The following is a 21,219-nucleotide window of genomic DNA, read 5'->3' as shown; positions in this document are numbered from 1 at the left end:
AAAGAAGTTCTGATTCATACAGGTTTTCGTTACCAAAAGATATGCGTCGATCTGATTGGGTGGTACGCGTTTCCGTTCCAGATGTCTGCGCAAACTATTTACCGCCTCTGTTACTGGCACGTTCGGAAAAAGAGCTGTAACATCGAACGACACCAGAATTTCCCCTCGCCTAACCTCGAAGCCTTTCAAATGGTCTACCAACTCAAACGAATTGTTGACATTTTTACCGTGAGTTATGGGATATTTTTTCAATTCTTCAACCAACCAACCAAGAATCAAGTGTGGCAGCACAAGCTTTAACTCAAGCCCACTGCGTAGACTGGGAGAAGGCAAAAATTATTAGAAATGTACGAAAAGCCTCACAGTTGAATGCATGGGAATCAATGTACATCTCAACCAGCGATTCCCCACTTATGAATGAAGAAGATGCACCAATATCATCTCAACTCTTCCATCTGACGAAGCTGATAACTCAGCAAACTATATCTTCGACAAGTACTGATAACCGTATGAATATGTGTTAGTGCTCCATCGTAACCAGTCGGACACCGTCCAGTAGATGGGCAACATCGAGCCCGAAACCGGTCGACGAAAAAGGTAATTTTAACCATTTTAATGTTTGTAAGGATTATAAGTGTTGTGTCCTAGTTCCGTGTCGCGTCTCGCGAGTGAATAGTTGAAGTTAGTTTCAACAAAATTACTACCAGATAGCGCCACACATACACTAATTCGAATAATGTGTAGGGGAAGATCGGGAGAGATGCAAAGATGATGAGAAAGATCAGAAACATTCACGTTTTCTTACTAAGCGCACTTTCATGGGTCTAATCGCAGAACTGTTCCTTGATTGATTTTCTAATAGACCATTTAAAATTACCGATTACTATAAAATTCCAATTACCGTTAAGTCACCATTCACCGCGCGTGCCCACATCACCGTGCATTTTCGAAATATGTTCCAATATTTTTTCGAAATAGTGGGAAAATACCCCACTTTTGCATTTATGTTACCAAAAATAGTATAAATGTTTTGATATGGGGCATAGTTGCGATAAAAATCCTTTTAAAGTCTCGTTTTGACGTTTTTGTTTGTCTACATCCGAAGCAATTAACTCTCCATCAGCGTCCCGAAGAAACGAAGAAAAGTGGCAAAAACGCTTTGGAGTTTATATGTAGAATCATAAGAATGACGCTCTGAAAAACAAATATATATACATGTATAGTAGAAAAACATTTAGTACAACACAACACACACACACACACTTACCTTCTGAAAGCTGCAGTCCCTGATCCACGAAAAGAACATCGAAAAGAGAATATAAATGGTTGAAGAGGAAATTAAAAGCTGTCGGAAAAGAGGAAGCAAATTATGATAAGCTACTTGGTAGGAAGAATTGTAAAATTCTGCCATTTCCTGGTTGAGTTCAGTGCTAGAAGCACTTAATTTTAATAGTGTATTGTTATATGCCACTTTGTATAAAAGAGTACTCTAGAACAATAGTGTGTCTCAGGATTATTTGAATCAGGTATGATTATAAAAAGACCCAGGAAATAACTAAACCAGGTAACAAGCAAAATAGCCAGTAGCCTCATATTCGACATCGACATCGAGATCCCACCACCGCGTGCATCAGCAGCATTAGCAGCAGCCGGCCGGCCATCCCGACACATTACACACCCACACAGCAGCCATTGTGTAATAGGTAACAATAAAAGTAAAAAGAAATACTTACCTGTTTTATGTTGGTGATAATCCGAGCCCTCGACACGCTAAATCACCTCGATCACGAGGAAAGCCGACCCTGAGAGCTACAGGCCTCAAGCTCGAGCTAGCCACGAGAAAAGAGGCCTAGAGAGCCCAACCTCAACGATCCCCGAGGCTCAGACCAGGGATCGAGGTTTAAAGGGAGGTCCGTCTGATCCCCTTGAGAGTAATAGATTTTAGTGTTTAAAATACTTGTTGCATGGGATTTTCTCCTGTTTTACCGTACAATCGCAGCTTCATATACGTTTTTTGAGGCTGCGTATCAAATATATAAGAAAATAGTGTTTACATTGATTTTTCATCAACACAAAAATGCACGGTGAATGGATCCTTCATAAAAGACGGGTGGGTAATGTCGGGGACATAACCGGAGTGACGTAGGACTATACAAAGGGGACAGCTTTTGTTAAAGATATATTTTAAATATGTTGTTTTATTTTCTTCTCCTACGTGAAAACCTACCTATCTACCTGAAAAATGGATTAGTTTACTGTTTACTCTTTATGAATATGTTGATGGTTCTGAAAAGAACCTTTGGTGTTGTGTTTTTGTTATCACTCGATATTCCCATCTTGTTCGGCCACTCGCCACAGCTTTCACAGTTGGAAAATTTCTTCCCATCCAGCTTGTGACATGTTGTTCAGTAAATTACATTTAATGCGACGTGCCGGAGAAACACTTTGCCACTCACTGAAACCAATTGTTGCCTTGATGAGCGCCGAACCGAAGCTGCTCTGTTCTTGATGCGGGTTTTCTGATTGTCGTGAGCAGCTTTGCAAGCCAACTCGAGCACTCCGACGGCCGAAACTCTATAATCGCTGTTAGGTATACTGGTGCTCCGGCACCAATCCGTTCGGCCTAGTTACCCTTGCGGAGCAATCAGTGAATCTGACCAACAGGGAACTGGAGACCTGCACGGTTCGAGTGAGACTTTGCATTTCCCTTAACTTGTCCTCCTTTGTTACGTCCACGATGCCGATGCCGGACAACCACACGGGTTTACGGTTCGAAAGAAAATAAGATATTTTTTTGGGGTCCGCGTGTTTCATACTCTAGCGGTACACACTCACAGGATAGAGACAAATCAGCAGACTCAGCCAGAGGGGCGAGTCCAACGAGACGAACGAATGAGCGTTAAAAGGGAGCGATGGCAAAAAAATACATTCATTACGATTTGTTCGCTCGTTGGATTCACATGCAGGCTAAAAAGGGTCCTTTTCAGGATCACAAAATTATCTTCAATCTAAAGAGTTTATTGTTTTGTTATCACTCGATATCCCCATCTTGTTCGGCTAAACCTTTCTGTTTAGCGATTGCATTTGCCACTCGCCACAGCTTTCACAGTTGGAAAATTTCTTCCCATCCAGCTTGTGACATATTTTACAGTAAATTACATTCAATGGCACGTCGCATTACCACCACTCAGTATCGGATTGGAGGTAATTTTAACCTGTAATTGAACATTTGCGATGACAGTGGTACAGTGTCAACTTTCAATGTGGGGTCATAATTTGGACCCCGAACTCTATGTTTACAAAAATGTCCAACTAAATATGTCGCATTACAGGTCCGTCCAATTTGCTAAACGTCGAGATAAGTGTAAATTAATGTACTTTCAATCTAGAAGCAATTTAAGAATTGGTGAAAATCAATAAGCTCAGAACAACTGCCAAATTCACATACTCATCATATCCTGGCAAACAAATTATGAAAAAATTAATTTGTGTTTTATTATTATTTTGGATATTGTTTTAGAAAACATTGAACTGTATTTCCTAAACTCTTTTTTGGAAGGTTTAATGGCCCTGAAAAGCGCCTTGTTTTATGGAATGATTCCAATTTAGAAAACTTAGTACTCGTGGTTTTGAAAAAAACCATTTCGAACGCCCTCGATGCCGCCTTGTTCTGGATTTGCCACCAAAGCAGTTTGTATAAAAAACAAACTTTTTTCTTCTGCTACCTGATGCCGTTTTGCGATTGCGTTTGCCACTCGCTGCAACTGCCTGTTGTTGTCTTGATGTGTTCTGTTCTGAATGCGGTTTTTCTTATCGTCGCTAGCAGCTTTGCCAGCTAACTCGATCACTTCGGCGGCCGAAACTATATAACGCCGGCTAGGTGGACTGGTGCACTGGTACTAACGCGCTCGGCCTAGCTACCCTTGCGGGGAACTCCAGATCAACACGGTTCGAGCGGGATTTTGCCTTTCCCTTCACTTTTCCCCCTTTACCATGTCCAGACATGGCTGCTTGGGTTGGTTTGTTGATGTGTTGTGATGCGAACCGATGTGGTGTACGGTTTGAACGAGAATGATCGTTACGGCAGCGGAGCGGGGATTTTTAAGCTGACTGGCTGGCTCGAGAATTACGCATGTGTGAGACTGCGACCAATGTTTCGTTCATTTTTTTCTTTTTCCTTTCCAATCGTGCTTCATTCTATTTCGCTGCTGCTCTGGTTGCCCGTTTTGGTCGGTACGATTTGAGGAGCACAAAATGGACCAATCAAAAATGGGCACATAGTGCATTTTGACAATGCTTGATATTTCACAATTATTCAATTATTTATCTCAAGAAAAATGAAATGTTATTCGTAATGATAGATGCGTAGATATATTTTCTATCAATTGATGCAAAAACCTTCGCGATCGATTGAGAAATGCTCGAGTTATAAGCGTTCCAAATCTTGCATTTTTTCCTACTTGTTCAGTGCCTAGATTTCCATTTCACCCCCTATATCTTCCGGTTAGACGTAGTCCTACGTCAAAACAGAATTCTCCATTCATTGTGCATTGAAATTTCGCAACACCTAAACAAAAATTTGTCTATTTTTTATAGATGAGCCAATATAATCTTCAAAAGAAGCACTACTCCACAGATGATTTGGAGAAAGCAATCGATTCTGTTCAACGTGGATTATCGATGAGATCCGCGAGCCGGGAATTCAACATACCGGTACAGACGATTTGCAACAAGCTTCAATACAGATATCCTCCCGGGTCAGAACTTTTTTTTTTTTTTTTTTTTTTCTGTATTATAGTGACTTTCAACTCATTTGGCTGGTTCGTCACTTTTACTTCCATTTTTGGAAGAATGTCGGGAGTGAGAATTGAACTCGTGACCTTGAGTGTGAGAGGCACGGATGTTACCACTACGCCAGATCGCCTCCTCAAGGGTCAGAACTTGTAAACGGAAGATTTTGGAGTGGATTGAAAATTCTGCTCGTTATGGTCTTCCAATTACAATTAAAAGGCTCCGGATCTGTGTGGGTTAATGTGGGCGCCTTATGAAGTTGAAAACTCTATTCAACTTCAACCCTGGATCCTTCGGAAAAAATCAAAAGTTCATCAAAAGACATCCTTAATTCTCCGCCAGTAACAAAGCGTCAACTAAGGGAGTGCATAAGCAATTCCTGGCTCACCAAAGTTTGGATGGATTTCGTATTGAGACAATATTCCACGATTAGTTTTAACAGAATTGAATTTGATACTCCTTTAAATAAATGTCATACAGTATTTTTTTCACAAATAAATTCTACGACTAAATATAAACCATAAACCATAAACTTCGTTTGATGATTTTATCTTTCCTAATGGAACTAGGAGAAAAACTCTATTTGCACGGTGAATGGAGCCCTAGGTGCACGGTAAATGGTGGCATAAAACGGTGATAGGCGACAATAAGATGTTCCGGAAAAATGTTCAAAGTAACTTATTTTTGAACAGAATCCTTGAATGTCTTATTTTTCTGAGAATTTTTATGCGAGGAGAAGGCATTCTATGGTATCTGTAAGTGCGATTATCATTTTGTTATTACATCAAAGACTAAAATTACAAAATTTGATTGGATGCACGGTGAATGGCGACTTAACGGTATTTCTACCAAAACTCGTCATTAAAATATCAGCTTATTTTCAGACACAATTCTCGTTCAAGATTTTTCAACCACAACTCCAAATAACATGTTTCTTCGTTACATGGAATAAATGTTTGATACAGAAAATATGATATAATATAGACAGTCCTAAATCAGGCAAATCAGGCAGACCTCCCCACCCCCTCCTTAGACAGGAGGGAGGAATTTCAAACCATCATAAAAACATTTATTGCACCTCAAAACCTCCACATGCAAAATTTGATTTCGTTTACTTAAATAATTCTCGAGTAATGCAGAAATTTGTGTTTCATTTATATGGCAGACCCCACCCCCACCCCTTAGAGAGGGGGGAGGGGTCTCAAGCTATCATAAGTACCTTCCCCGGTCCCAAAATCCCTTACATACGAATTTTCATGTCGATCGGTTCAGTAGTTTCGAGTCCATAAGAATCAGAAAGACAGACAGAATTCCATTTTTATATATGTAGATTTCTTTTAATCTCTATGTTTTCGAACATTTGCGGTTTTGCGTTTATATTTTCCTTCTTAAGTTTTTTTTTCTCAATTACTTCTATGCTTCTGATATTCCCTCCATCTTTTATTTCGAGGATATGCACACACTCCTCTTTTTACTCTTAATACTCGACTAATTTTTTTCCCCATTTAAACTTGGGGTTGCCGTTCATTTATTTCGTTTCATATTTTGGAAGACATTATTTTCTCTCCCATTAAATCTTCGCCTTCCTACATATGTATGTTTTTTTTCTATTTTCCAAATCGTTCCAGATGGGGATATTCAATCGTTCCACTCGCGATTGTAGATTCGTTTTTTTTTTCATAATTCATCAAACAAAGCTTGTCGAGTTCAATGAAATAGTTAAAAACGTGGAAGTAAAATATTATGTTTATTGCAGCTTTCTAGTACACCTTGTTCCACATCGTACTCTGAACTAATGAAAACCTCTTTTATTTTTTTTGACGTGGGACTACGTCTAACCGGAATATATGGAGGGTAAAATGAAAACCTAAACACAGAACATGCAAGAAAAAATGAAAGATTTCGAATGCTTATAGCTCGAACATTTCGTACTGGATAGGAGAGATGTTTGCATCACTTGATAGGGAATATTTCTACGCATCTATCGCAACTAACAAAATGTTGTTTTTCATTAGATAAACAATTGAATAACTGTAAAATATTAGGCGTTATCTAAACGCCCTAACTGCATCGTTTTGATTGGCCCGATTTACGGTTTCCCTAACACAGCCATCAAAACCAAGCAGCCTTGGGGAAATCGGCATTGCAAATACATGAAAGTAGGGGGACTTTTGTTCTCATCGAAAAATGTTCCCTAACACAGACTTTAAAACCAAGCAGCGAAATCGGCATTGCAAGCACACGAAAGAGCCTAGAGGCGAGTGAACTGAAAAGTTTAAACCCTCTTAAAGCCGAAAAGAAGAAAAAGAACACACGAAAGTAGGGGGAGCTTTTGTTCCCACCGAAATGTGTTCCCTAATAGAGATTTCTAAATCAAGGTGCCTGGAGAAATCGGTATTTCAAATTCATGCAAGTCGGGGGTATGTTTGTTCCGACTGGAATGTGTTTCCCTAACACAGACTTCAAATCCATGAAGCGTGGGGAAATCGGCATTGCGAATTCATACAAATCGGGGGTATTTTTGTTCCGATTGAAATGTGTTTCCCTAACACAGACTTCAAAACCGAGGTTTCTGGGGAAATCGGCTCTGCAAATAAATGCAAACTGCGAGTACTTTTGTCCTCGCTTGCCTTTGTGCAGAGTGGAATATGTCTGTCCTAACATGATCTTCTAAACTTAGGAACCTGGGAAAATCGTGCAGCCACTAGAAGCGAATGAACTTCCCAGTTTTAGGCAAATTTGATATTCGAGAAGTATGTACACTTTTGGGATGTAAACTTCAGAGGGAAATGTAAAATAAAATAATCGTTTGATAATTTTTTTTGTCTTTATTGGAAAGATTTTCAGCCTTAGGCTGGTTCATCAAACGTTTGATAATTCTTCCGTACATATATTTTATTCTAGTCATCATACCAAACGTAAAAGGTCCGTCATTAAATTTACTTGTAACGAAGAACAATCAATCACAATAAATGAATTGACTTTACACGGCATTTGTTCATTTTTTTCACTCACAGAGCAAATATATTGAACTCAATTGAATTTGGAAACTGTTTCATTCAATCAAGAATTTAATCAATACAAACGAATGATTGCTAAGCTAAGGTAGTTCCACGTGAACCTTGCGGTTATATCATAGATATAACCCACTAATTTTTTTTTGTTTTATTTTTTTTAACAATACCTTAATCATTGCACACATTACAATATTAGTATGATTTTCATATCGTTTTACTCAATAGCAGCTCTTTCGATATTGAGGAAAGTAGTAATTGGCCGCCACAATCTCCAGCTACAAAATTGCATATGATCATTTTTGGTGGATTCTTTTTCTTATCCATAAATTTCTCCTTTCTCACTTTACTTAACATTTGATTCTAGTTTCAATGTTGTATTTGTTACCGAGGGTGAAATTTTTAATGTGAATTTCATGAATAGGTTGAAAATATATTAAAAGTATAACTTATATACAACGTTTTTATTGTGTATGGATCACTGAAATTGTAACTAAATCTTTTTATGAAATCGAGCATACTATTTGCTTTCTTGATCATTGTATTGTAATGTTCGCCAAAAGTAAGTTTCGAATCAAGAATTATACCTAAATCTCTAATTTTGACGCATCTCTCTACAGTTTCAAATCCTAGAGAACATATGAAGTCATAAGTTTCATGTTTTCGAGTATACGATATAATATTACATTTTTTCACATTAATATCTAAAAGACTTTTCCCGCACCATTCGAAGAAAACATCTACTTCTTGTTGGAAAATCACAAGGTCACTACATTTGGTTACTTCCATGTACAATTTCATATCATCAGCATATATTAGAATGTTGAGGTTAGTTAATACTAGTGACACATCATTTACGAATAGGATGAAAAGTAAAGGGCCGAAGTGAGAACCTTGTGGAACTCCGGATGTGACATTCACTGGATTAGAGATTTTTCCTCTAAAGCGAACAAACTGTGTTCTATTGGTGAGGTAAGATTCTACCCACTTCAATAAAGTTCCAGTTACTCCCATACGTTGGAAGCTTGAAAATAAGCATTGGAATATCTACTCTGTCGAAAGCCTTGCTGAAGTCTGTATAAAGAGTCTCGACAACGTTGCCTCTATCCATTACCGCAAGAGAATAGGTTAGGATAGCATTAAAACACTTCGCTCGACTCTATTTGAAGAAATATGCTTAGTACGGAAAATTCCGATATTCTCATTTGAGAAATCCTTTAGTTGATTCTTCCTCATATTATGGTTCGAGAAAAGTCTTATTAAGATGTTTATAAAGAGGCACTGCAAAACCGAATTTTTGAAGTCTCTAAGAGTTTCCTGAAAGATTTTATCTATTGAAAACTACAACAAAATAACGAAAGGCAAAACAGCATTCGAACTGATGCTATTTATATTATCCAGAGAACATTAGCAGATGTTCTTGATTCGCCTTCTCAAGTTCAAGTATCCATTAGCCTTTATGATCCCGGCTGTCTCAGGTTCTATGAATTCAATTTTCCCATCATGAAAACAAATCATACCGCTAACTCATCGGCTATTATTAGTTACAACGCCAACAAAGAGGATCAATTTAATCCTGCGCAGTTTCCAAATCCACTTCGTCATCACACCGTAGATTTTCGCTAAAACGTTACAATTTTCTTCTCCCTTTCAGAATCGGCCTTTGCGGCTTCGACAATCCAATGCGAGATCACAAGACAGAAGAAGTGAAACGACACGTTGGACAGGTGAGTACCACGATCCTTTTCTTTTCGAAATATCGCCCATCAATTCTACGGCAACAAATTTCCCGCGTGTCATGCTCACGCTCCTGCTAGCTAGGAAACCTTCTCCCCTAACAACCCCTTCCATCCATCGCACCATTGTCGAGAGCGCGTCGATCATGATCAAGGACAATTGATCGCGATCGCGCACTGATCGCGCGCCCATTGGTTCTCGTTCTGAACTAATGAAACAATTCAGCGGAGAAAAATGGCATTCCCATCATGCACATCATCAAAAGAGGGACTATCCTTAGCGTGGCGACGCAGCAGTCACGAACCTCGCGCGCGATCGTCTGCGCCACTATGGGGAAAAGTTGACTAGAAGATGCAGCACGAGATCCATCAACCGGAGACCCCACTCTGTGTCGATCCGCAGGCTGGTCGCTTGTATAATACTTAAATATCAAGGCGTTCAAGGGTTCTACTCAAGCTGTGAAACGATTTGTTTAGGGGAGCGACGGTAATTTATGGCGAGCAGCAGCGCCATTCCGAGAGGCGCATAAATTGGGCTCATAACCTGATGAAACTGGCGGGAGTGTTTTGGTGGTTCCGCGAATTCCTCGCTGTCAAAACACCCCGAATCCGCTATTTTTAACCCCAGTGACATCTTCAATCGACATGAAACAACCACCGCGCGTTGCTTTGAATGACGTTTAATTATCTCACATAACAGCGCTTGAATGCGCTTACTCATCACTGTCAGATGCCCATTAGAACCCGGCAAGCAATTAACTGGCGTCACACGCACAATCGCGGTTTTCGCATGTCCGAAAGAATTTGTTTACTACCCCTGTGATTGTGCGCTGACATTTGAGTGACTTACCGCCATCCAGTCGAATAATTTCCGATTCGCCAGCAACACTGCGATAAACTTTCAATTTCAACGCGTTGCGATGGGAAACCTCACAATTGCCAATCACCCTCATTCTTGTTTTCGAACGAAAAGAAATCGTTCGAAAGAATGTACCATTTGTATTCTTGTTTTCGTACGAATCAAATCCATTCATTCGAACTTTCGAAAATTGAACAATTCGAACGAATCGGCCATTCTAGTTTTCGTACGAATGTGTTTTTTCACGTGGTTTCACGTCACTTTTTTCATGCGAATTCCGTTCGATTGTTAAATCAGTACATATTCATGTTTTTCGGATAATTTGAGCTTAAGTCGTACTGATTCTGCTGTTCAATCTATTATAGAAGGAATTGAGTCATTGAGGATTATGAATATGATTCATGAACATTATTAATATTTCATTTATTTGTGTACTTTTTATTACTGTTTTTGCTGTTTTACAGTCTAGTTAGTAAAATTCAATAATTGGGTTGATTTTCCGACAAAATTAACGAACGACCACTGTATGGGCGACACTTTCACCGTTGCTTTGATGAAATCTTGTATGAAATTTTATTGATGCATGAAATCTTGCATCTGATGTTTATGTTCGAGAAAGGTCTTGTTCGAACGGATTCGTACGAAAACAAGAAAGTATTTTTCGAAATTTTTCGAATCTAGTCTTTCGAACGAAAGTCAGATACGGTCGTAAACAAGAATAAGGGTGAATGTCATGTCGCTGTTTGGGGGCAACAGCTGTTTGCGCAGCCCAACACATGCGAAACGAGATGACCATCCGGGAGAGAAGTGGAAGAACTAGTCCTCCTTGAGAGATCGTCGTCTTCTGTTTTTTTTTCGCGGTGCTTACCGTAATCTGGTTAATTTATGGCGCCGGAATCTTCTTTGTCAGGTCAATTATCGTTAATCGATCTGCGCCAATTTTTAGCCAAAAACCGGTTTATAGTCTAAACTCCAGTTGCTTTCTGGAGGTTTGTGGGATAACAAAAACTACGTATCCAACCTAGAAACCCATGCATGAAACACGTTCCGAATGATTAATTAACCACAGCGCGCGTATTGCATTTATCGGTTGCGCCAAATGAGCGCAATATTAACTAGCAAAAAGTTGCTTCCGCCATACGTACTTTCCATCATTATCTCTGCAGCAATTCGTTCCTCGTGTGATTATCCGAGCGATCACATCGGTGTTGGCCTGACATCCTATTTCCCAGGCTTCCGTCTCAGGAGTGATGAGATCACGTACGATTAGAAAATCTTCTTTTAAAACTCGTATGCATTAATTTGCACCATAACCTAACGCAACTGGAAACGAGGTTTCACACGCCGAAATCTTGAGAGAACCTAGATGTTCTGCATACTTGTATGTGAAGGCACCCCCAGCACACCTACGCACGATATACCAAGACTGAACGGCCCTCGAGAGATTTTCTTTTTCGTTAATTGATAATTACAAGACAGACTTTCTCTTATAGCTTGCTATAGTCTAGGGAGCAAATAAATTATTTAAATGTTGTACCCAGAAGTTATCAAATCAGAGGATTTTAAGAACCTTGAATATGCTTGGAAATTATCACTCGATGGGACGAGCTTCAAAAAACTCATGCGGTACTTAATTTTTTTTTTGACGTAGAACTACGTCTTTCAGGAAGGGTGCCAAATCAGAAAACAGGTCACGATTTTATGAAATAAAGTTAACGTTAATAACTATGTTCACTGTGAACGAATTCTCATGATATGCATACCAATCGAATCGGAAGATTCTCTAAGATTTGTTTGATATGCTATACATTACAATTCGCTAATCTCTAAACGGTTTAAATTCATGAAAACTGGAAGAACTTCCTTTTTTCCCATACATATGTTCGGCCGATTTGTGTGCCAACCCTACCCGTATTTCGAATGCTTATAACTCGAATATTTCTTTACAGATCGGAATTATGTTTGCATCAATTGATAGGAAAGATAGGCAATATTTTCAGAGGGAAATGTACAATACAATGATCGCTTGACAATTCTTCCATTCACATATTTTGGTAGTCCTAGGCATCATAACAAACACGTCTTTTTGTTCATCAAATTTATTTGTAACGAAGAACATAATCTATTTCAAAAATTTCGATGCATTCTAAAATAATATACGAAGTGGTAAACAAATGGATTGCATAATATAACCGCGTAGTTCTACGTCGAAAATATGCGGTCGTGTCCTAGATACAACCCCTTACAATTTTTTAATATTTTAGCCAAAATACGGGGTTACGTACAAAAATGGACAACTTCTACGGTGCGGTGAATGACTCCTAGCTCGACATATTGGTTTAGTGTTCACAGAAGCATGGATACACGATGTTATCAACTCCCGGGTTCGTTGAAAGATGCACCATGTACCGTTGCGACCGTAATCCGCATACTAGCCATAAGAAACGTTCCAGGGAATTGTAAGTGCTATACACAACCGTTTCTCATCTACATTTTGCAATTTTTGAAGAGGCTTCAAAGGCCATTGACGATGGTGATAGGTTTGCCATATGCAAGCTCAAGACATTTAATATCTGTATGCAAAAAACCGGAACTCGAATCGAACTTTTCATCGAATACCACTCATCATATATATGAATATAATCTATATGCCTCACTCTATCGCATAAACCGCATCGCATAATTTTGTTCTATTTAAAAAAAACAAAGATCTGAAAACGTAGAAAAGCGTAAAAAACGGCATTTTTCTCCTTTCAAACGACCGCCACTTAATCAAAAAACGTGTTTTTGACTTGTACGAGGTTCATGCGATAGTAGAATCTGTCCGATTTTTTTTTTGTTTCAAAAAACCAGAAGAGCTGGAATCGTGTACGCCATGGCACGAACTTTTTTCTTAAACCCCACACTACATCAGCTTGTAACTATTTTAATTATGAATATTTTTTCCCATTAAATTTTTGTTTTATTGTTAAAATATAGATAAACAATTATTATTAGAAATATTCTTTGTTTTAAACGTCCGAAATTCGTGCCTCCACACTATAATTCCCCCTTTTACACGTTGACTGCCACGTCAGTCACCAGTGACTGACAATATAACATATGATAAAGGGTGTGTCACATCAAATTGCATCACGGAAAAAACGCTGTAGAAATTTTATTTTTAGGAATTATATCTTCTGCTTTCGCTTATAATCAGATAAGAGTGTATAGATCACGTTGGCCATCCTTCACTGTAAATTTTTCGTGAATTTGGAAAAATGTCGTCGAACGAAAAAGAGCGTCGTGAATTAATCCTGTGCACTCATTTCGAAAATCCGGAGTTGTCACATCGGGGCATCGGTAAGATGCTGGGAATCGTCCAATCCACGGTCAGCAGAGTACTAAAACGATACTTCGAGAACCTAACCATCGACCGGAAGGTGAAGAACGGCAAAAATGGATGCTCCGTCAGTGAAAAAGATCACAAGCGCGTAGTTAAGCAGTTTAGACGTGATCCGAGAAGTTCGGTCCGGGATGTCGCCAATAAGCTGAATTTGTCAAGTTCATTCGTCCAGCGGACCAAGCAGCGGGAGGGCCTGCGTACATACAAGGTTCAGAAGGCTCCTAACCGCGACGAAAGGCAAAACATGGTGGGGAAGACGCGAGCCCGGAAGCTGTACACCGAAATGCTGACGAAGCCGCATTGCCTGGTAATGGACGACGAAACCTACGTCAAAGCGGACTTTCGTCAGCTGCCGGGCCTGTTGTTCTTCTCCGCAGAGGACAAATTCAGCGTTCCGGAGGAGATTCGCAAGCAGAAACTATCCAAGTTTGCCAAAAAGTACATGGTGTGGCAAGCGATCTGCTCTTGCGGAATGCGGAGCGCCCCCTTGATGTGATGACCGTCACGGTAAACGGGCAGGTTTACCTTAAGGAGTGCCTACAGAAGCACTTACTACCACTATTGAAGCAGCACGAGGGCCCGACCATTTTCTGGCCGGATCTCGCTTCGTGCCACTATTCAAAGGACGTGTTGGAGTGGTACGAAGCCAACGGGGTCACCTTCGTGCCAAAGGAAATGAACCCGCCCAACGCGCCGGAGCTTCGCCCAATAGAGAAATATTGGGCGATTATGGAGCAGGCCCTCCGGAAGAACCCAAAAGTTGTCAAATCGGAGGCGGATTTCAAGAGAAAATGGATTTCTGTTCAAAAAAAAACTACAACCTGACGTTGTACAGAACCTTATGGACGGGGTAAAGAGGAAGGTGCGAGCATACGGGCTTGGGCTCGAAGTATAAATAAAAAGAAAATGCCAAAAGTTGTTTAATAGTTTTTATTTTACTGTCTAAAATTTTCAAAAGGATCGGTCTACTGGGCGAATTTCTACAGCGTTTTTTCCGTGATGCAATTTGATGTGACACACCCTTTAATGTTAATCGAAGATATGGGTGGAGCGTCGATTAAATGCTTGAGCGCAATTACAATAATTTCTAGAACTGAAACTGGAAGATACTGAATTGTCCTCTGTCACACTGCGAACAAAATACACACTGATGGCTGAATTTTCCAATCCAGTTTCCGACGATTTTCCCGACGAGTGCGATGCGGTATAAATTTAAACTCAATCGACAAAAATGAGAAAAGCTGCCATTCGTCATAGAAAATGCATTTGAATATATTGTTTGATATTGGTTTACATCTTCTATTGAAAATCGAGGGGTTTATTCTCAAACGACAAGTCATTCTTTCTTTTCTTTATAGCACTACTCCAACATATCTGTTCTGATGTTACTGTTATTAGCTGATCCGGCAAACTTCGTCCCGCCCAATATTAATATTTTATTAATGTTTTTATTTATTTATTTTATTTTTTTTAATATTTTCGAGAATTTACGTCTTCTTACTAAGTAAACTTTAATTTCCGTTTTGCTATAAATTTCCTAGTTCTACTACCAAAACTCGTTATTATACTATAAAACTATTTACAGACACAATTCTCGTTCAAGATTCTTCACTCTCTTGTTATTTGTTTCTCCGTTACATAGAATACATGTTTGATACATAAAAGTAAATTTTCATTCATAATTTTTATCTTCAAAACAGGTTACTTCACCTGAGAATCCATTGCCATTTTAAACTCACACCAACCGAACATGAAGCTTAATTCCGCAAACGCGAAATCAAATTGGACAAACAACAATGCCATTGTAGAGCATATGGAAAATAGTCTTTTTCGAACATTTCCTCAAACTTTTTCCAAATTCACAAAACATTTTCTCACCGTAACATCGATCTACGGACAAAAACGAACACAACAAAATAAAGGCGTCTCAAATCGGAGTACTCGATTTTTTTTGGCGATCCATTTTTACTGATATAGATTATTATGTTGTTAGATTATTCTAGTGAATTATAACATTGATCGACAAGACCGATTATTCCGATTCAAAATTCAACTGAATTATTTAAAGTAACCTAACCGTGTACTGACGGGTTTGACGAACACGAAAAAGTTAGGCATTCAATAACTGAATATTCGCTTGTCGTGTTTTGTATTGTTGAATATATATCCGATCATTACAGATTGATCAAATTTCATCTGCCAGAAACCGTCAAACATTTGGCTTCGATCAAACAATTTATGAGCACTAGGATTGGGAGATCTTTAGAAAAAGATCGATCTCGACATTTTTAGTCAAACATCAAAAATATTTTGATTTTCAGCATGAAGGTCAGGAAGAAAACTTGAAAGTCCAGAAAAATTGTATTCTCCAGGGCATTCATCGTGTACCGTCATGAAATTATTTAATTAAATAAATTAATTGAAAATTATTATTAGAAATTCAACATCCGCTATTCATCCAGAACTCCGTTGACAATAATCCTATAAAATCCAACCGTGTCATACGTCTGGGATTCAGTCGAAATCTTGGTAGCAGTACCAGTTCTAGAAAAGAACGCTTCCGCAATTTCGTCACAATTTTTACTGTCAGCCTAATGAGTGGTGTAAAAATAACGTGTGACCACCTGTTTTGTAATGACCAAACTTTCAGAACTACTTCTCCTAAATTTACGACTACTAATTTGATAACCATGAGAGGGATCCAATGTTTATGAAGTTTGTTCGGAATGTTCGGAGCAAAAAATACATTCAGAAGATGATTTTAAGTCAAAAAGGATCAAACGATGAAGAGGAAATTCCTTATTGAAGGAGTTGCATAAGAGTATGTTACAAGCCCTGGAAAGAATCGAGCAAGGATTTTCGATGTTTGATGCTTGGTTTAAGATTATAATAGAATAACAATGAAATAATAAGCCACTCTGTAGCCATCTTGGAAGTATACTGTGTTTTGTTTGTGAAAAACACAATACGCTTGTGCGAAACCTCGCTTGTGATCAGCTTGTCTCTTCCACGCTTCAGGTAAATAATTCCCCTTCTGCTTTCTTCCTCCCTTTTTTCATATACCGCTCCACTAATTAACTACTGAATATACCTAGAAGCTTCGAACTGATGTTTGTGAGTTCCCATTTCAATGTATCTTGAACGAATGCTGGTCGCTTTTGCCAGTTCCAGTTGATCTTACAATCAAAATATATGATAGCTTGGAAAGTTTCTGAAGTATGAGAAATTTCGCTTGAATGTGATAATTTTTCAGAAATATATTGCTCCTTAGCCTCGCCAACATAGTGTAAATAACGAACCACCAATCAATTCCAGCTCCATAATCACATGTTCGAGAGTTCGACAGGGCTGTGAATCAGAAAATGTGTAACAGTTTGTAAGCTAACTTACAGGAGTATTGCTAAAACACGATCATACCCACCCATCTTTTAAATTGAATCTACCAGGTGTTCGAGTTAAAATTACCCATTTGCTTTCAAAATGTTGCTAGCAGGGTTGTACACATTCCTTTGATTTGACATATATGTCGTTCAGAGCATTTGTGGCATTTGCTATTTTTGTTTATTTTTTTTGAAGAAAGAATCGGTCGAAGCATATCGTTTGCTTGTACCACAAATGGTAAATTCAAACATTAGGTTGATGAAAAAGGCCAGAATGGGCCCGAAAACACGATAAAGTGATTTTACCGCATAACAACGCACCGGTGCACACCACGAAAGCCGCAGAGGTTTTGTATAAAGTTCGAGAACAGTCTATATGCATGGATCGCATTATTTCAAGCTCTTACCAACTCACTTTACACTAAACATATATTTTTACCATAATGATGTATTTGGAAAAGTAGTTGGCAAAATTATAAGCAAACTCATAAAATTCCATGAACATGACAAACATATTAAAAGTGCCTATTTACCATCATAATTTTTTTTAGATATCTCGAGAATGGCTGCATTTAGAAGGAGATTAATAATGAGCATTTTTGTTTTATGTTTCGAAAATTCATGAAAAATCGATGTTCTACTTAGTTCATCAAAAATAGTTTTACCATTTTGGACTTATTTTTTAAATTTTCTACATGACTTCTATTTTATGAAATTTAAAAAAAATTAAAAATACGTATTTTGCGTATATTGCAAATTAAAGTTTTTTTGTAAATAAAAAAGAGTACTAATTTTTTTCTCAGTGTATATTTTTTCACGTTTAAACATCAATACTCTGTATCTCTTTCTAAGACACTATTTCGGTATAACTTATAATTTTTGAGATATTAATTATCAAAGATTTCTCTAACTAAAATCGATACGAACACTTGGGTCGAAAAATTTCCAATTTCAGTGAAAACTCATATTTCCTCCAACTTAAACGGAATACAAACTTTCATTCGAATCAAAAATATTCATGTTTTGTCATTTGTCGATTTCATTTGGAATTGTTCTATACACAAAACATTTATCTTCGAATATAGTATTAGTATCAGTTGAATACCACCGAAATTCGAAACCGGAAAATCGGGAGAACCTCTTTCACGTTTCAGGTAAACAATCCTCCGTCTTGATTTTACCGAGTCAAGTTGACAGATTGAGTTCAGTGTTGTCAGATGATTAGTACTAAGACGATTCATATTGAAGACAACATTCCAGACGGGGGTCTTCGTAGCCACTTGGTTACGCGTTCGCTTACTAAGCGATCGATCGTGAGTTCAACCTCAGGGGCCTCAATTGACCATCTTTGTGTTGTTATAGAATAACTACGTCCACGCAACCATCATCAGCTATGGAGATCGATCCACGGTGGAACAAAGATCGATTCATCCATACAACTGCTCTGCTCTGCAAGAAACATCGGGCTGCTGTTCTATAAATAACCCAACAATGATCAATATCAACTGTCTCCGCTGTCCGATCTGTTGAACAATGGAAGAACAGATAGAATACCCTTACGCCTAAATGGCTACTACAGTGTAATTTACCATAATGTAATGGAACAGAAGACCTAACGCCTAAATGGCTACAACTTCTACTGCGTAATTTACAATTTATAGAAACATAAACATATGTACATGTACACGATAAAAACCCGGCTCTGTTACAGATAAAATGCTAATGAGCCTGATAAATAAATAAATGGGATAAAAAAAAATAAACATTCCAGACTGAAACTAATTCTATTCATAATCACTCATCAGATCACAGACCATTGTGGCCAATCTAATCAACACTCGTTCAGTAAACCAGTTCAAAACTCTCCTCGAACAAATTACCATTGCTAATGGCACTTAACATTAAAACATCAACACCACATCAGGATCGGGTCAAGTGAACTATCCTCTTCTCAATCGTCGCTCATAAATTATTGCATACCGATTCCGATCATTATGGCCGCCCCGATCATACCCCTAATCCGGTGATGGCGGTGATGATGATGATCATGGGGATGAATACCATGAGAAAATTATACAGTTCCGTCGTTTCGTTTGTCTCCGATCGTCCGAAAACAAGTTAATGGAATCAAAACTTTTCCAGTCTGCTGTTGCTCGCTCTGGTGCTGCACGCGATGCAAAGAGCAGCAGCAATTCGCACGTCCGACACGATCCAGATGCAATCTGCACATCAGAAACCCATCCATTAACGAACTCGGTGTTCGCGAATGTGTGTTCGTTCGAGCGGCACCAACTGTTTTGTTTGAATAATTTTCAAATATCAATTGACGACCTTGGATGGGACGAACAACGAACCAGTTTCACTCGCTCTTGTCACCCCCCCCCCCCCCCCCCCCCCCCTTTCGAAGTGGCCGATCTTCCGTTCGAGTATGCGACCATGCGGTCGCTTCACAAAGCACTAGAATAGTGCCAACAAGTGACGGTCAGCTCGGTCACGAATAATTTAAACCGGCAAACACTTGCGATGTCCGAAATGTCCGATGACAGCAACCCCAAAATTAGAACAAAATGCTCATCAGGTTAAGAACATAACTTTTTATTGCAAATTTACATCGCTAAAGGCAAGATGGCTATCGTAAAAACTGACACATCTCGGTGACAGTCCTTCAAACAGGCGACAGCGTCGCCATCTATGCGCAAGCCAAGGTCAGCTGGATCGGAAGCAGTGGAGGTGGCACAGGTTGTTGTTGTTACCTCACTTCTTTCGATCCGAAATGTTACAATCCAATTAAACCGACCGCGAAACTCGAACAAACCATGACCGGAACGAAAACATAAAAGTTTTGGTTGTTTCGATTAGAAAACAACATTATAACCACCACCGGAGTGTGAGCGTTAATGATTCGCCTTCTCAGGCGGACATTGGGACCGTGTTGATGAATGTGGATTTCTTGGCAAAGATTACTTAATCTGTTTCATCCATTGCTTGTTGCTGTAGAATTGTGTAATTTTGATATATCATTTGATTTTTGATTGTAATATTTTCCTAAAACAGGGAGTCAAAATCAAAATGGACGACGCTGGAAATATTCTAATCAGACGCTACTCGAAGAGCAATGTATACGTCAAGAGCACTGCCAGTCAACCGAACGAGGAAACTGCCATCGGAGCGGACATTATGAAGCTCCCCGGTCACGCGATCGAGAGTGAAAAGATAGTTAAGGTTAGAATCGATGATCGTTGGTGTAGCGTAACTATTTGATTGACTGACTGACTTGTTTACATTCCCCACAGCTGTTCGATATGAAAAAGTTCCAGTCCAACGTAAACCGGGAGCTGCGGCGTGCCTATCCGGATCGCCGCCGGCTCGAGACCCAGTGTCTGTCAGCGATCGCATTCGTCAAATCCGAGAACGAAGTCCTGGACTGCCCGGTGTGGGTGCTGATCATCAACGTGGTCGCGATGGACATGCTGAAGAGTAAACTACCTCCAGGTTAGTAGCGACAACTTGAAACCACCTATCTCATATTACCTTAATGATCAACACAGAAAAGATACCCCACCCTTCCGCGCGATAACCGTTACCTTCGAATCATGTTCCCATATTACAGCTGTTCCGCTGTTGTTGCTATATCAGATGAACAGTTACTTCCGCCGATCGGCTTCGGCTGTCATCGTGATATCAGTTTTCCTAATGGGCTTTTCATGACGATCGACAACCAGCGATTATCATGCCCCTGTATTTCTCTGGGGATCACAACGACGCGGCGTTGACCTTCCGCGCTTTTGTTCGTAGAATTCCAGCAGCTAAAATATGGTTCCATTATCAGAATAGGCTCGTCGAGAACAATACTACCAATGGAGTGGGAGAACAAAAACTAATCCGAAAGCTTATATCATCTCTCTGTCGCCGTCGTCGTCGTCGTCTCCGTCGCTATCTGCCAGTAGCGATCTGCCACTCATACGGGGCTCCACACGTGACCAGCGCCAATCTTCCGTGCGATTGGGGAGCTCCCGGGAGAACTATTATGAAATTTGTTACCCTCGCAGGCGCT

General features: G+C 39.3%; 1 protein-coding gene across 1 annotated transcript in view; it reads left to right on the top strand.

The window, feature by feature from the left end:
* The window catches only part of LOC129767118 (uncharacterized), a 486,003-nt gene that overhangs the window by 436,601 nt on the left and 28,183 nt on the right, over nucleotides 1-21,219 (top strand). The window contains exons 5-7 of the mRNA XM_055767739.1: nucleotides 9,460-9,532; nucleotides 20,220-20,387; nucleotides 20,459-20,657. Of these exons, the coding sequence (XP_055623714.1) occupies nucleotides 9,460-9,532; nucleotides 20,220-20,387; nucleotides 20,459-20,657 (440 nt within the window). The remainder of the gene's footprint in view (nucleotides 1-9,459; nucleotides 9,533-20,219; nucleotides 20,388-20,458; nucleotides 20,658-21,219) is intronic.

This window comes from Toxorhynchites rutilus, chromosome 2 (assembly GCF_029784135.1).
Source record: "Toxorhynchites rutilus septentrionalis strain SRP chromosome 2, ASM2978413v1, whole genome shotgun sequence".
Taxonomy (NCBI): domain Eukaryota; kingdom Metazoa; phylum Arthropoda; class Insecta; order Diptera; family Culicidae; genus Toxorhynchites; species Toxorhynchites rutilus.
Note: the sequence above shows the minus strand (reverse complement) of the source record. Positions and strands in the feature narration are given on the sequence as shown.